The 14,298-nt window shown below is 44.1% G+C and overlaps 2 protein-coding genes across 2 annotated transcripts in view; one reads left to right on the forward strand and one right to left on the reverse strand.

Moving 5' to 3' along the window:
* SORBS1 (sorbin and SH3 domain containing 1) overlaps nt 1-14,298 on the forward strand; it is a 239,875-nt gene that overhangs the window by 66,431 nt on the left and 159,146 nt on the right. The window contains exon 3 of the mRNA XM_065893760.1: nt 4,084-4,168. The gene's annotated coding sequence lies outside the window, so the exon portion shown is untranslated. The remainder of the gene's footprint in view (nt 1-4,083; nt 4,169-14,298) is intronic.
* Nucleotides 1,751-2,227, reverse strand: LOC136136362 (large ribosomal subunit protein eL21-like). Its single transcript, XM_065894495.1, has one exon. It carries the CDS (start codon nt 2,222-2,224, stop codon nt 1,751-1,753), a length of 474 nt encoding a protein of 157 aa, XP_065750567.1. The 5' UTR covers nt 2,225-2,227.

The following is a 14,298-nucleotide window of genomic DNA, read 5'->3' on the forward strand; positions in this document are numbered from 1 at the left end:
AGGGTGTTTGGCAGGGCCTTGAACAACTCTTGTGACATCTTTTGGAGGGTTGGGTCAGAGAATGGTCTTGTTTTAGGCCAGGATATAATGGTACTGCAAGAAATATTGGACTGCTTTTCTCCCCAGAAGGGATAAATTAATATCTTGTGCTTTTCCTAGACTTCCTGCCTTACCTGTGCTCTTTCAAATTTGCATTATGGCTGAAGTGGAGAGCCCTTAGGTTGAAGGGGAGGCTTGAGTGTCTCCTTGTTCTTGTGAAGGATACTATGGATTGCTGCTCGGCCTTGCAGTCAGGAAGGCTGACGTTGGTCAGCCATGGGTTTCTCTGGTGCCGGGCTGTCTGAAGGTCACCTAGTAGCATCTGGTGATGTCAGGGAAGAGATCTCTGGAGGCTGGTCCATTCAGGGAACCAGCTTACTCTGACCTGTCATCCTTGTGGTACACAGAACTTACTTTGCCATTCTTTGCTTGAGATTGCTCAGGTCGTTTCTTGACCACAAGTGGAAATCTGGGAATAGAAGTGCTCGGCTGGCTTGGCAGGTTTCCAGGCATTGCATTGATCTGCAGTGTCCTGCTCTTTGGTGGGCAGTAAGGATCTGATCAGAGTGCTATGTGCCTTGGAGCGGTTCCTCAAAGTCCACCTCGGTGACCAGATGCTCCCCGACCCTTTGCTCTACCAGGGTTTGCCTACACAGGTGTACAAGGGCTCAGATCTGCTGAGACTGGACAACTCCAGTAGATCATCTGGAGGCCCCGGTGTTGGGTCATGATATATAGCGACAAGGGCAGAGAGGGAGGCTGGCTTCACTTCCCCAGTTGCCATCCTGGCTGCTGGCCTTCTATTTTTATTTAAAATAAAAAGGAGTAAAGTGATGGTTGTGACAGTGTGATTTAGGGAGTGGGTAAACATACTAAGGATGTGCAACTCCCCCAAAGCCTGGATCCTTGAATCCTGCTGGAAAGATGCTGAACTAATAACGTTGAGATTGTTCTGGAGGGTGAAAGAGTGTTCTGGAAAAGGGTGAAAGATACCCTTTTCCAAGTGAGTATCAGAGTCTAGGCATCACAATCACCTGAATAGTTCCTGTGTCTCCAAACCAGAAATTCAGATTTAACGGGTCTGAGGCCCAAGAAACTCTTCTAGTTTTCCAGGTGATTCTAATTTTCAGCCAGATTTGGGAACCTACCCACCAGTTAAGATCCAGGGATGCTTCCTTATTTTCTCGAACGGACCTTGACCCTGAACCCTAACCATGGCCACATATTTGGTCTTCACTCCTCTTTATGCCCCTTTCCTAACGCTTGTCTTTCAGAGATGCTGACCCTTGGCTTTGCCTCAGCCTAGATCAGGGCTGGCGGCTCCTCCCTTTTTTGTCTGTGAAGAAAAGGGGAGCTCCACCTGGGCGTTTTGATGGGCAGATATTCTGGAACACTTTCTCACAAAACTTGCTGCTTGAGGCTCGGCCACATAGTAGATTCTGTCTGTAGAAATCCAGATCCTGAGATGGAGGCAGGACCGTCCTGTGATGGCACAGGAAAGAAAATCTGTTTACTCTCGTCTTAGACATCATGGAAGTTCTGGAAATACTGGAAGGCTCAGTGTTTCTACCCCCATGTTTCTTGGGTCCTGCAGACTCTGGCACAGTATTGTTGCCCTGAGGATGTGAAAGGTGGGCATTGCCAGGCAGCAGGGCTGAATTGGTGGCTTTTTTTTTTTAACAGCTCAGGTCTTTTATTTTCTTTACACCTATCATGCCATGACTTCATAGGGAATGGGTTCCAACAATTCAGGCTCCTTTTCATTGGTGCTCATGAAGTGTGCTTCTCTGGGTAGAGCAGGCTGGCACTTCAGCTGAACCCAAGTCCCTTTCTCTTTGGCTTCCTTCTTTTTCTGACCATTTTCCTTCACATGTTTCAGGAAGCTGTCTCGGCTCTTAGGGTGCTTAATATGCTCGATACGCACATTAATTCTCTTGGCAAGAATCTTGCCCTTGTTTACACCAACGCCAACAGCATGCTGGGTGACATCGTAGACTCTCCCAGTTTTGCCATGGGGACACTTGTGGGGCATTCCTTTTTGAACAGTGCCCATTCCCTTGATAACTACAATATCACCTTTCTTGTAGATTTGCATGTATGAGGCCAAAGGAACAACTCCATGTTTTCTAAAAGGCCTAGAGAACATGTAGCGGGTGCCCGTCCTCTTTCCGTTTGTGTTGGTCATTTTGGCAAATTACTGGAAGATGGCGGTTCTGACACAAAGGCTTGGTGGCATTGTTGATATGGGCACTTGGCAAGATCAGCTTCCACGGGTGCACGTGTGGGGCTTGTGCATCAAGTCTCAGCAGATGTTGGGTCAGGTGGCATAAGGTGGGGGGTTTTAAGACCCATAAGGTGATACAAAATCTGGACAAGACTCAATCGGAGGGAGGGACTGTTCATATTTTTCGCTTTTACCCACACTGTCCCTGTCATTCCCTCCTTCCCTCGGTTCGCCCCCCGACTGCTCCACTCCCACCCCGCTTTAGGCTTTCCTCAGGCCTCTGTCCGTGCTGGGAAGCATCTCTTCACCTCAGCTGCACTAGGAGCCCCTGCTCAGGGCTCCCACAGCACCTGTGCTTACCCAGATCTTTATGTTTACCCGTTGTTTTAGAAGTCTTTGAGTGTCTAGATCTTTTACCCAGACAGAGCCACTTAGGGGCAAGGACTGGGTCTGTTCATCTTTGTGTATCCATCACCTCGTGCACTGCCTGGCATGTAATAGGGTTCAGTAAATATCTGCTGAGTGAATGAATCAATACATGCTTTGAGGGGACGATATAAATAACTCCCTCCACGACCTTATAGTTGAACATTGTTCATTTATTACAGTGTTGGTACCCATACGTAAGCTTATTGATAGCCTTGTATTCAAGATGCATATTAAAGGACATTTTTCTAGCATAAGGAGTGTTTCAGACAGTTTGGAACGTTAACTGAGCACTTTTGAAGTAGCGGATTTATGGTATTTGTGAGAACTATTTCTGTGCTTAAAGCAGTAACGTTTTATTGAAAATGTCACATTAGGAAACAAGCCCTTAGGGAACCTGATATAACTTACTCTTATATTCTTTGGCAAATGAAGGTATGGCAAGCATTTTAGTACAGAGTAGGTTGGATACTTCAACTGTAGTTCCTTGAATTGAGTATCTAGCTTGGAGGGAAACACACATATGTGTGTGTGTATATACACATAAAATTTGCTTTTTGCTTTGTAATATAAGATTACTGTGCAATGGGGCATAGCAATAGAGTCCTGGATTGGACCTAGGGTCTAAAGGCAGAGCGAATTCTAACTGTGGGGTGGGTAAGTTAGTTTTCTGCTTACGCTTGTATGAAATGGGAGTGCTGTTCTTGTTCAGGGGTTGCAGATGTCTACAGGAGTGAGGTTGCTATATGTGCTATACCATTTTGTTTTTCCTCTTAGACCTCAGCCCCTTTTTTGTGTTCCTACTTTCGTTAGAACCAGAGGTAGAAGGAAATATTTCTGTACCCCGAACAAAATAACGCAAGGACAATGATCGCCACAGCTTTTCTCTGTGACGATAGGGAGTGGTAGGGACTGTGGCGTATTGGAATAGCCAAGTCTGCCTGTGAAGGGCAGCTGCTACTTAGCACCAGCTGATCATTTCCAGACATGAACATGGGCTATTTTTTTTTAAAGAGAAGCCCGAAGTCTGGGTTTTTATGTGACATCTCTGATTTTTAAGTTTTGGCTCAAATTTCTAGGCATATCCTGCAGATTAATATAATATCTCTGTAGGCTAGATGTGACCCACTCGACATCCGTTATAAATGATCTCTAGAGCTTCTTTCTGTCCGAGATCCATTGATTCTAATGGGGACCATTTCAACCAGTGAACTGAAGATTCTGCTTCTTCTAGGCGAAGTCAGGGTAAGAAGGAAGCGGGGCTGGAAGATGAGGAGGGAGGCTCTGAGTCTAAAGAGGGTGCCTGGCAATTGGTATTTGGATGGCCTCCTTGGAGAGAGGCCACAGGATGCCCGATTCACAGCAGATGCCTTGTATGTTTGTCATTGCAGGAGTGGCATTTATTGGAAGAGTTTGTGAGACCTTCTCTCTGTCCACAGCTCCAGGACCAATGCGTCTTTCCAGCACCTTAAACCACTGGTGAATATGTATGTGTGTGTGTGTTTTTTTTTCCTGCTGCTGCGGTGAAGGGACATGTTTTCAGTGAACTGTAGAATGTGATTTTCAGAGAACCACACTGTCCTTTCTATTAGAGAGGGAAGGCCACTGGGATGGGCCTATAGGCATATCTGGGTTCTGGTACCTATTTCGCTGCTTATTGTGGGATCTTAGGTGCATTGTTTGGCTTCGCTGGGCCCCCAGACAGAGAAATGAATCCTGCCCTGCTGAAAGCTTATATGAGGATGCTTCCAAGGGAATAAAATGCTGAGCAAATACAGAGTAATCCTATTTGGCTCTGAGATGTAGAGCTGGGCAATTCTGTGCTAACAATGACATGTGAATACATAGGTTGGAAACATGGATTTTAAATACCGATTTTGAGTCCTCCAGAGTGGTTCTTCAAGATATTTGCATTTTCCTTCCTACCAGTCCAGCTACCATTTTTTTAGAAAGATAAATTAACTATGTTTCACAATTACCTTCATTTTTATTTGCGATCAGATGATTTCACAGTTAACAAATGTTCTTCCTTCCCCCCCCCCCCCCGAAAGAAACTTAATTACTCATCATAGCAGGTAAACGTCTTGCATCTGTGGCAGTTGAAAGAGGCAAAAATATGTCCTTAAAATCAGTGTGTTCCAGTGCTGACAGCACTTTGAGGCGTGCTAGCTAGTTGATGGTGAAGGTCTCACGTGAGTACTGAGGGCAGGACACTGAGCCAGGGAGGCAGTATGACCCTTGCGTCTCGAGTCCAGCCACCCTTTGTTGAGAGAAGCTGGCTTGCTTGCTGCTGACTGCCTGGTCCGCTCCCCACGTGGACCAGGTGTTCTTACGACCCAGTGAGATGCTTACCCGTTGCATGGCCACCTGGGGAGCTTGCAGGGTGCCTTGGTGGGCAGAAAGGAAGGGCAGTTAGTCAGGCGCAGGGTTAGGGACCCAACTCAGGTATGGGAGGCTGACTGTCCCCATTGCTGTGCCTAAAGGGACACAGCGGACATTCTGGGTCCCTCAGTCAGAGACCCATCTGTTAGGAAAAACTCTGGGTGGGAGTCCTCAGGGAAGCAGATGGTCTCAGGCGGATGGGATGCTTCAGCCATTTGGTAAATATGTATGAATGCCTGCTCTGTGCCAAGGCACTGCTCTGGGCACTGGGGACCCGGTGGTCACAGACAGACTGGAGCTTAGATTCAAGTGGGGTGACAAGCAAGAATGTGACCTCCATGAGGGCAGGGATCTTTGCTTATTCACTGCTGTCTTCTCAGCTCCTAGAAGAGCACCTTGAACATAAACATGGTGAGTGCTTACTAAATACTGTTTTGTGAATGAAGGAAATAACTAAGTAGATAATATAATTTCAAGTGATAATAAGTGCTATAAAAAGAGTGAGGGGTTCTTTTTTTTTTTTTTTTGCGGTACGTGGGGCTCTCACTGTTGTGGCCTCTCCCGTTGCGGAGCACAGGCTCCGGACGCACGGGCTCAGCGGCCATGGCTCACGGGCCCAGCCGTTCCACGGCATGTGGGATCTTCCCGGACCAGGGCACGAACCCACGTCCCCTGCATCGGCAGGCTGACCCTCAACCACTGTGCTACCAGGGAAGCCCTGAGGGGTTCTTTTTGAAAGAGGTCTGAGAAGTTCTGTGTGTGTGAGGTGGGTGGGTAGAAATTTTGTGCAGAGATCTGGATGGAGTGCAGGAATCTAGGGGGAAGTGCTTAGCAGAGGGAACAGCAAGCAAAAAGAAAGGCCTTGGTGTAGGCTGAGCTTGGCGTGATAGAGGGACAGGAAGGCAGCCAGTTTGGCTGGCCTTGAATGGGGGCTTGTTATGGGGAGAGTGATATGAAATGAGATCAGTGGTAGGTGGGAGCCAGATCTTGTAGGTATGATAGGAGTTTAGATTTACTCCAAAACCTGGAGTGTGATTGGATACCTTTTGAGAAGTTTGAGTAGAATAGTATGATCTTCTTTGAGCTTTAAAATTATTTCTCTGGGTCCTGAATGGAGAATAATAGACTTTGGGGGCAAGAATAGAATCAGTGTGACCTGTAGGAGGCCCTTCCGGCCTAAGGCTAGAGATAAGGGCGTAGCTTGGATTGGCGTGGTGGTTATAAAATGATGTGAACTGGTCAAGCTCGGGGTATATTTTGAAGGCAGAGCCTGCTGAGTTGGGTGTGTGGTTTGAGCAAAAATAAAAGCCAAGAATAAGCCCAGTGTTTTTGACTGGGTGAATATAATGACGCTGTTTACTGAGATGGGGACCAAAGAGGAAGGTTTGGGGAGGATCCTGAGAGTTCTGTTTGGGCATATGAAGTTTGAGATGCCCATTCGATTTTCTTAGATTTAGAGTTGGCTGGAGCTGGAAATGGTACCTTTGAGCATCATCAGCATGTAGATGGTATTTGAAGCTGTGAGACTGGATGCAATCACTCAGGGAGAGAAGGGAGGAATAGGTAGGATTTGGACATAGAAAAGAAAGGCAAAGAGTGGATTTTCCATATAAAATCCCTACTAAGAAGTAAATGAAGACACATGCTAATGAATAAGGGATAATTTCATGTAATGTAAATATAAATTATTCAAGTGAGATGATATAACAGTAGTAATAAAGCCTCACCTTATGTTAAAAAAAAAAAAAAGGAAATACTCTGACTCCCCCAAATCAGGAAAATTAGTTTTAGAATTGCATGATTTAAAATCTGGCCAGCTGAGTGAATTATAAACTGCATTTATGCATTTGGCACATGGCTGTCTTTGGCTGGCAAGCAGAAGGATCCACCATTCTTTGCCAATAATAGCCTGTAAGCTACTCTGTTCTTTATCTGCACTAGAACTTCTACAAGCCATTTTGATGAAGTTTAATTCACTGTTAATACATTACAGATTTTTTTCATTCTATGATCATATTCAAATGTTCATTAAGTGAAGGTTCACTGAGTGGAAAGCAATGCCCGAAAATCAGTAATTTTGCGGTGAAAGTTGTGATGTAATTTTATGAAAAGGCCACACAGTCACCGTGATTTGCAGGACCACAATTTAGGAAACACTTTGGATATCTTTGAAGTACGAAAGATAAACGTTACACGATAATAAAGCTGCAAAAATAGACCTGATGATGGTTGAAGTGATGGTTGTAGTAGATGTATGTGTTTCAGGACCACCCATACCCCTTAACCATCATCCATTGATATGAGAAAATCATATTTTGAACATACACATTTTCATCTCTGTGGGCTTCTGGCACAAAATACAGCTCTCCTGTATTAGTTTTGTCCAATTCCCAGAGAAATTGCCCCACTGAGCTTCCAGCATATTCTCACTGGGCTCTTTGATTTTTGCGTTTTCAGGTTACCTGGGAAGTCTCTTTAGTCTGGGTATCTCCAGCCCCCATAGACACTTTTATCCCCTTCCCACAGTTACCAACTCAACGCCTGCTGGGCTTCGGGGCCCACCATCTCTGACTACCCTGTGAGCCTCAGGTTAGCCTCCCCAAAGACTTTTGAATATCCTCAAGATACTTTTCTTTGTAAACATTTCCACTTTTTCTCCAGGCTTGTGGTTTTTGTTTTGTTTTGTTTTTTTCTTCAGGCCTTTTGTGGAAATGACAAAAGAACGGGAAACCAGTGCAGCTGTTGAGGGCAGTGGGACAAGCAGCGGGACAAGCAGCATTCTAAAATGTGCTGTTTCAAGTTGCCTGGGCCACGGGTAGCCCCAGCTTGCTTTTCCATGTATCTCAAGACCCTTGTGTTTTGGTGAAAATATTCTCAGTGAGACTTCTGGAGCATCTAATCTCTGGAAAATGAGCACTGATTGTGTAGCATTCTATGTCTGAAACCATTAATTTATGGCAAAGTGAAGGTTTCAGTGGAATGTTCATGACGATTGACACCATCCCTAGTTTCCTTTGTCATCTTAGAGTGGAACCTAAATAAGATTAAAAAGAATGAAACTGACTGGCAGTCATAGTAGGGAGGATTTCTCCTGTTTCCTTTTTAGTAAGTGATTTCAGGAATGAGAAAATAAAAATTTGGTACCTTCCCATGCCCCTGGAGACTTAAGGGTGGTGGAGCTTTTTTAAATTTTTTTAATTTTTAATTTTTAATTTTTTATTTTTTTGCGGTACGCGGGCCTCTTACTGCTGTGGCCTCTCCCGTTGCGGAGCACAGGCTCCGGACGCGCAGGCTCCGTGGCCATGGCTCACGGGCCCAGCCGCTCCGCGGCCTGTGGGATCCTCCCGGACCGGGGCACGAACCCGTGTCCCCTGCATCGGCAGGCGGACTCTCAACCACTGCGGGTGGAGCTTTTTTAAAAAAAATTTTTTGAATTTTATTTAATTTTTTTGTACAGCAGATTCTTATTAGTTATCCATTTTACACATATTAGTGTATATATGTCAATCCCAATCTCCCAATTCATCACAAGGGGTGGTGGGACTTTTTAAAAAATGGTAGAATCTGCCTTAAGTTAAAAAAAAAAAAAAAAAAAAGGCCAGGTATGCAGAATAGTGCTTCATCGCTCCCGTGCATGTGGACCATCTCAGGAGGAGCTGCTGGAGATAAGTAACCTTGTGGGGAGGCAGGAGGGAGTGGTATAGGAAGAAAACTTAGTTTTCACTCTATACCATTTTGTCCTTCTAAAATTTTTTGTATCATGTTTATGTATTACCTTTAAAAAGGATAATAGTGCCCCTTCTAGGTGTAATAAATGATCTAGAAAAATTTTAAGTTCCTTCACTACTTGGTTTTATCGTTACTCTTGCTCGTAGTGTATGTCAACCAAGGTCACTGCCTGTTCAGTCTCCATTGTCTTTATTCTGAGCCTTCAGGTACATCAGCAACTTGGGACTAGGCTTTGGTAAGAAATTTTCCTTTACTTTTATAGGTTCTTCTGGCTGATCTAAGGATTAAATTGACGTGAGACAGATTAACAGGAGAAAACCAAACAAAAGTGTAGCAACATGTATACATGGTAGAGAGCCAGGAAAACTGAGTAACTCCCCCAAGTGACCAACTCCGTTGCTTTCAATACCATCCTCAGCTAAAGATAAAAGAGGATGAGCGTCAGTTATGGGAGGTGGCCAGGAAAAGCACTGTAAGCCAGGGTAAGGTTGTTATGTAGATCAGTCATCTTCTCCATTGTTAAGGGTTTCTGGAGATCAGATCATCCTCCTCTTCCTGGTATAGCCATGGAGACACCCTTACAAATGAAGATTTCCCTGATAAATGTTTCTTCCAAAAGGGTAACTATGATTTGGTTTTCAGAATTTTTCCCATGTCTGCTATTTCTTAGAAACTGTAACCAGTTTAAAATAATATGTCAAAGAGACATGTTTTGGGTGGCAAATTCTGTTCTCCTACAGCCTCTTTAACTTGAGTTTCTCATTTTTGTGTGTTACGAAAATGTCAGGCCAATTTCATTCCCCCTTCCCTTCTTTCAAAAAGGATTTAAGGTTGTTTCTGGCCAACATTTTATTCAGCTGCTTTAGACAAATGTGGATTCAGATGAGGTGTAGTTGGCATGAGCTAAGCCACAAATTATGTCTGTTTCAACTGGCCATCTCCCTGCTGCCCTTTAGCGCAGTCTTGTTGCACTGTGGAGCAGGCCATGGGATTTGGAATCCCTTGTGGTTGATAGTTCCTAACCCCAGAGTTCAGTCAAATTAAAGTGATCATCCCTAATTCATTTTCCTTATCTTAAGAATCTCAGCTACTGTCAGAAAATGTTCAAAATGGAATTTGCATAAAGGGAAGGCTAGAATTCAATGTCTAGAACCAATGTGCTGGTCACCACACTGTTTGGAGTGTGTGCTGTTTGGGCGTCAGTTTCTACAGGGCTTATTGTCTAAAAGTATCTCCCTGGGCTGCCATATTTGTTTGTGTTACCAGAGGTTCTATAATGTTTCTTTCTGGCCAACATTTTTGTGTCCTACAAAGACATGACATCCGTTCCATGCAGCACCGACATTTCTCATTATTTGATGTTTCTCCAAGAGATTTACACATTTGATTTTATACTTTTAAAACAAACAGGAAGCACTATCACATTTGCCAGCCAACCATGTGTAAAAACAAGATACTTTCTCCTTCTCTATCTAGTCACTACAAATAGATACATTTTTTGCCCCCCTGCCCCCCAGTTTGGGGACGTAAATGTTAGACTGTGCTTGGGGATGCCACTAAAACAAGGCTATCAGCAATCATTCTGATTGCTCCACTAATTTAGGCTAGGCACCACCTGATTCGTACTTCACAACAGTGCCCCTTGTCCTGCAGTCTCCTTATCAACACAGAGGTGACTCACTTTGTTTTCCTCACTCAAAGAGATTTTCTCTGGTCTGCTGATTAAGGCAGTGATTAAATTAAAAAATGGTTCCTGCAGAGGTATGCTTGAAAAAAACGACTGCATTATTTATGCTTGAACTTTGCACAATTGAACTTTCACTATTATAATCAGGTGTTGGTTCTTAGACTTTTTGTGCAGGGGGGCGGGGGGCGGGTCAAGAAACCCTTTAAGGTGCATATGTACCTACATAATTTGCATAGATAATACTTTTACATTTTCAGGAGGTGACATTACCCTACCCGGTTATCATGCCTTCTAACTTAGTCACAGAAACCATTAGCATACCATTATAAAAGCAGCTGCGTCTGGATAGCTCTGGGTGGCATTTCTGATTAGACAAAATGTTTAGGGAAAATTGCTATGCCTAGGGCAGCCTAACTTCAATGCAATTTGCAACTTCTGGAATTGTCCCATCATAGACTCAAAAGCTGGACATACTCTTATATGAATTGCTATTGTTTTAATAAAAAAGGAAGTAGAGGTACCTTTACCCTTCTTGCTTTCTAACAGCTAATTTCAACTTTTTTTCTCAAATTTATGTATTCCTCCATCCTCCTTCCTCTTGGGCAAGAGAAAAGTTATTATAGGGGAATATAGGTTTAAAAAAGAGTATATAGAGATCCACCTTTATTTTCCAATAAATTAGTATTTCTAGATGAATTTGCTCCCTGAATTAATCATGTTTATATAGCATTTTGTCCTTCAAACTAGCTGCCCATAAAACACCAGTGTTTTAAAAGTTTTTGAAGTAAGTGGCCAGAATTTTCAAAGTCGGGAAGTTTCACGTGATTTGATTTCTAGCTGCTCTTGAGAATTAGAATATCTAGCAGTGTTGGGCCATATTCTTGCATGGAATAGCGTGGCCTGGAGTGGAACAGCCCTGAATCCCATCGTGTGGGATGGGATTTGCTGCAGTTCCACACCATCATTTGTTATCTGGTTGGCCTTCTCGGCCTATTGGTTTTGTAACCCCTGGCTTTCACTGTCAGTTTAAAATCTTATCCTGACAAATCAAGGGATCTTGAGGTTCAGCAAAACATCATTTTTGTATCCTCCCCCCTTTTTAAAAAATAAATTCATTTATTTATTTTTGGCTGCGTTCGGTGTTTGTTGCTGCGCGCGGGCTTTCTCTAGCTGTGGCAAGCTGTGGCTACTCTTTGTTGCAGTGCACGGGCTTCTCATTGCAGTGGCTTCTTGTTGTGGCGCACGGGCTTAGTTGCTCCACGGCATGTGGGATCTTCCCAGACCAGGGCTCGTACCCGTGTCCCCCGCATTGGCAGGCAGATTCTTAACCACTGTGCCACCTGGGAGGCCCATTGGTATCCCCCTTTTAAAATAATGGAAACTGCATTTAAAATGATAGAAAAACAGTTGGCTGTGGAGTGAAACAATTTTTTTTTTCCTTAAAGAGATTTGTGCATTTTTAAGCAAGAGGGGAAGGAAAGAAAGCAATAATGTAATTTGTTTAGTATTCTTTACAGTTATCATATCATTATATTAGTTTTGAAACATATCGTGTACTCTGTATAATGTGGTTTGCTCATAAAATTATCATGTTGGAAACATTTATACAAATCTACTAATCACATTTGCTCTTAAATTGTTTCAGTTTTTTTTTCTTCTTCTTCTTTCAAACAGAACTGAACTACTGAACTTGAAGGAGCTTGAACATTTCTTAATCTCCCTTTTTACAGTAAGCAGACAAAAATATAAAGCAGAATTATTAGTTTTCTTGGGCCCTGGTACCTTCCAAAGTATTCAGTAGATTATAGGCAAGGAGCTTCATACAAACAGAAGCCAACAAACCATCCTCAAACTTTAATAACTGTGTGAATTTAATCTAAATCATTCCCCTTTTATGAGCTACTGTGATCAGTTTGATTCTAATAACACCCTTTTCCTCCTAAAATCATTCTTGTAAACTTCCGAAAACTAAACGCTAGCCAGAATGGAGACAGCCTCTTGATCCTTTTTCATTTTTAGCTGCTTGGCTTTAGGGTGAAAGATCATCAGAGACTCTTGGTTTACTGGACTGACTAAAGAGGAGACGGGAGCTCTCACTCTGGCCACCTGCTGGGCCCTGAATTGCCACCTACCCTAGGACAACCCACCCTCCCTGGGCTTCGTTTGTTTCTTATGTAGAATGAGATCATGTTTGGGTTTCACTCAAACTCTTTACAGTCAAGAATTCTGTTCTGTCACATGCTCTGCCCACTCAGAGTTGTGCATGAGTTCCGGGAAACTTTGGGGTACCAACTACGACTACGTAACCAGTTCTGTGGGGCTGGAAGAGCAGCATCTCAATGGGAAACTGCTAGGTGGCATTTCGGGGGGGCTCCAACGAGCTCTGATTCTTTATGACTCAGCGCAGAAAGAATTCAGCCAGAGGCAGAGTGGTAGATAAGAAGTGATTTATTAGAATAGGATGCTTGTGAGGTTTACAAGCTGGTGGACAAGAGGATTCCATGCCCCAAGAACTTAGTGGGCTACAGTTTTATAATCAAAGGAAAAGTGGGGAGGGGGAAATGACCACCTTCTTCCTCATTCTTCAGTAGACGTCACGCTTCCATCATCAGCTCCTCCTGCAGGTTGGGCAGGGGAGTTTTCTTGTCTCTACATGGTCAAGCTCGGACTGTCATGGCCCTATGGAAAAATTATTTCAGGTCTCAGTACAATGAGGGTCTTTCACTTTGAAATGTCACCTTCCATAAATTATTGTTTTTTATGTGTGCAGCCAACATGTCCTAGGGGTCATTAACTTTACTGAGCTCACTGGGCAGGATGTGGCTCTCTTGCCACCATTGTTTTATTGTTTGGGGGCATGTCTTGTGCTTCAGTTGCATGGTTTTATTGCTAAGCAAGCCTGCTTTCTTGAGTGATCATTAACTTACAGGGGGTCTCCCGTGTTTTTTTCTACTTACAATCCCCTAGTGGGATTAACTGGTTTTTTAAAAAATATTTTGTGGCAAGTGGGATCTTTTTTTTTTTTTTTAATTATTTTTGGCTGCGTTGGGTCTTCGCTGCTGTGCGTGGGCTTTCGCTAGTTGCAGTGAGCGGGGGCTACTCTTCATTGTGGTGCTCAGGCTTCTCACAGCGGTGGCTTCTCTTGTTGCGGAGCACAGGCTCTAGGCGCGCGGGCTTCAGTAGTTGTGGCTCACGGGCTCTAGAGCGCAGGCTCAGTAGTTGTGATGCACGGGCTTAGTTGCTCCGCGGCATGTGGGATCTTCCCGGACCAGGGCTTGAACCCGTGTCCCCTGCACTGGCAGGTGGATTCTTAACCACTGCACCACCAGGGAAGTCCTGGCAAGTGGGATCTTTGTTGTGGAATGTGGGATCTTTTAGTTGCAGCATGCATGTGGAATCTAGTTCCCTGATCAGGGATAGCACCGGGCCCCCTGCATTGGAGTCTTAACCACTGGACTACTAGGGAAGTTCCGGGATTAACTATTTAATCACCTACTTTGTCCCTTTACTCTGTCCCTATCAAATGGAGGAGGGTTTCTAATGCCATTTCTTCCTTATAGTTACCTGGAATAAACATGAGAGAACTAAGTGTAAGGAGTTGTGTACTCAGGAGCTCATGGCGTTGCCCTGACCTTGCAGCACGGGGGGAAAGCTCTCTAGCTCTGTTTAGTAGATGGTGTGGAGGTGATCTGGGCAGAAGTATTTATCTTCCTGGCATTCTGTAGCATACTTCCGTTGCTCGGTACTCCCAGTCTATAAGCTGACCCCTGTTCACTGGTCAGACTACCCGACGCTCGAATTTATCAATCTT

The sequence above is a fragment of the Phocoena phocoena genome, chromosome 16 (assembly GCF_963924675.1).
Source record: "Phocoena phocoena chromosome 16, mPhoPho1.1, whole genome shotgun sequence".
Lineage (NCBI taxonomy): Eukaryota > Metazoa > Chordata > Mammalia > Artiodactyla > Phocoenidae > Phocoena > Phocoena phocoena.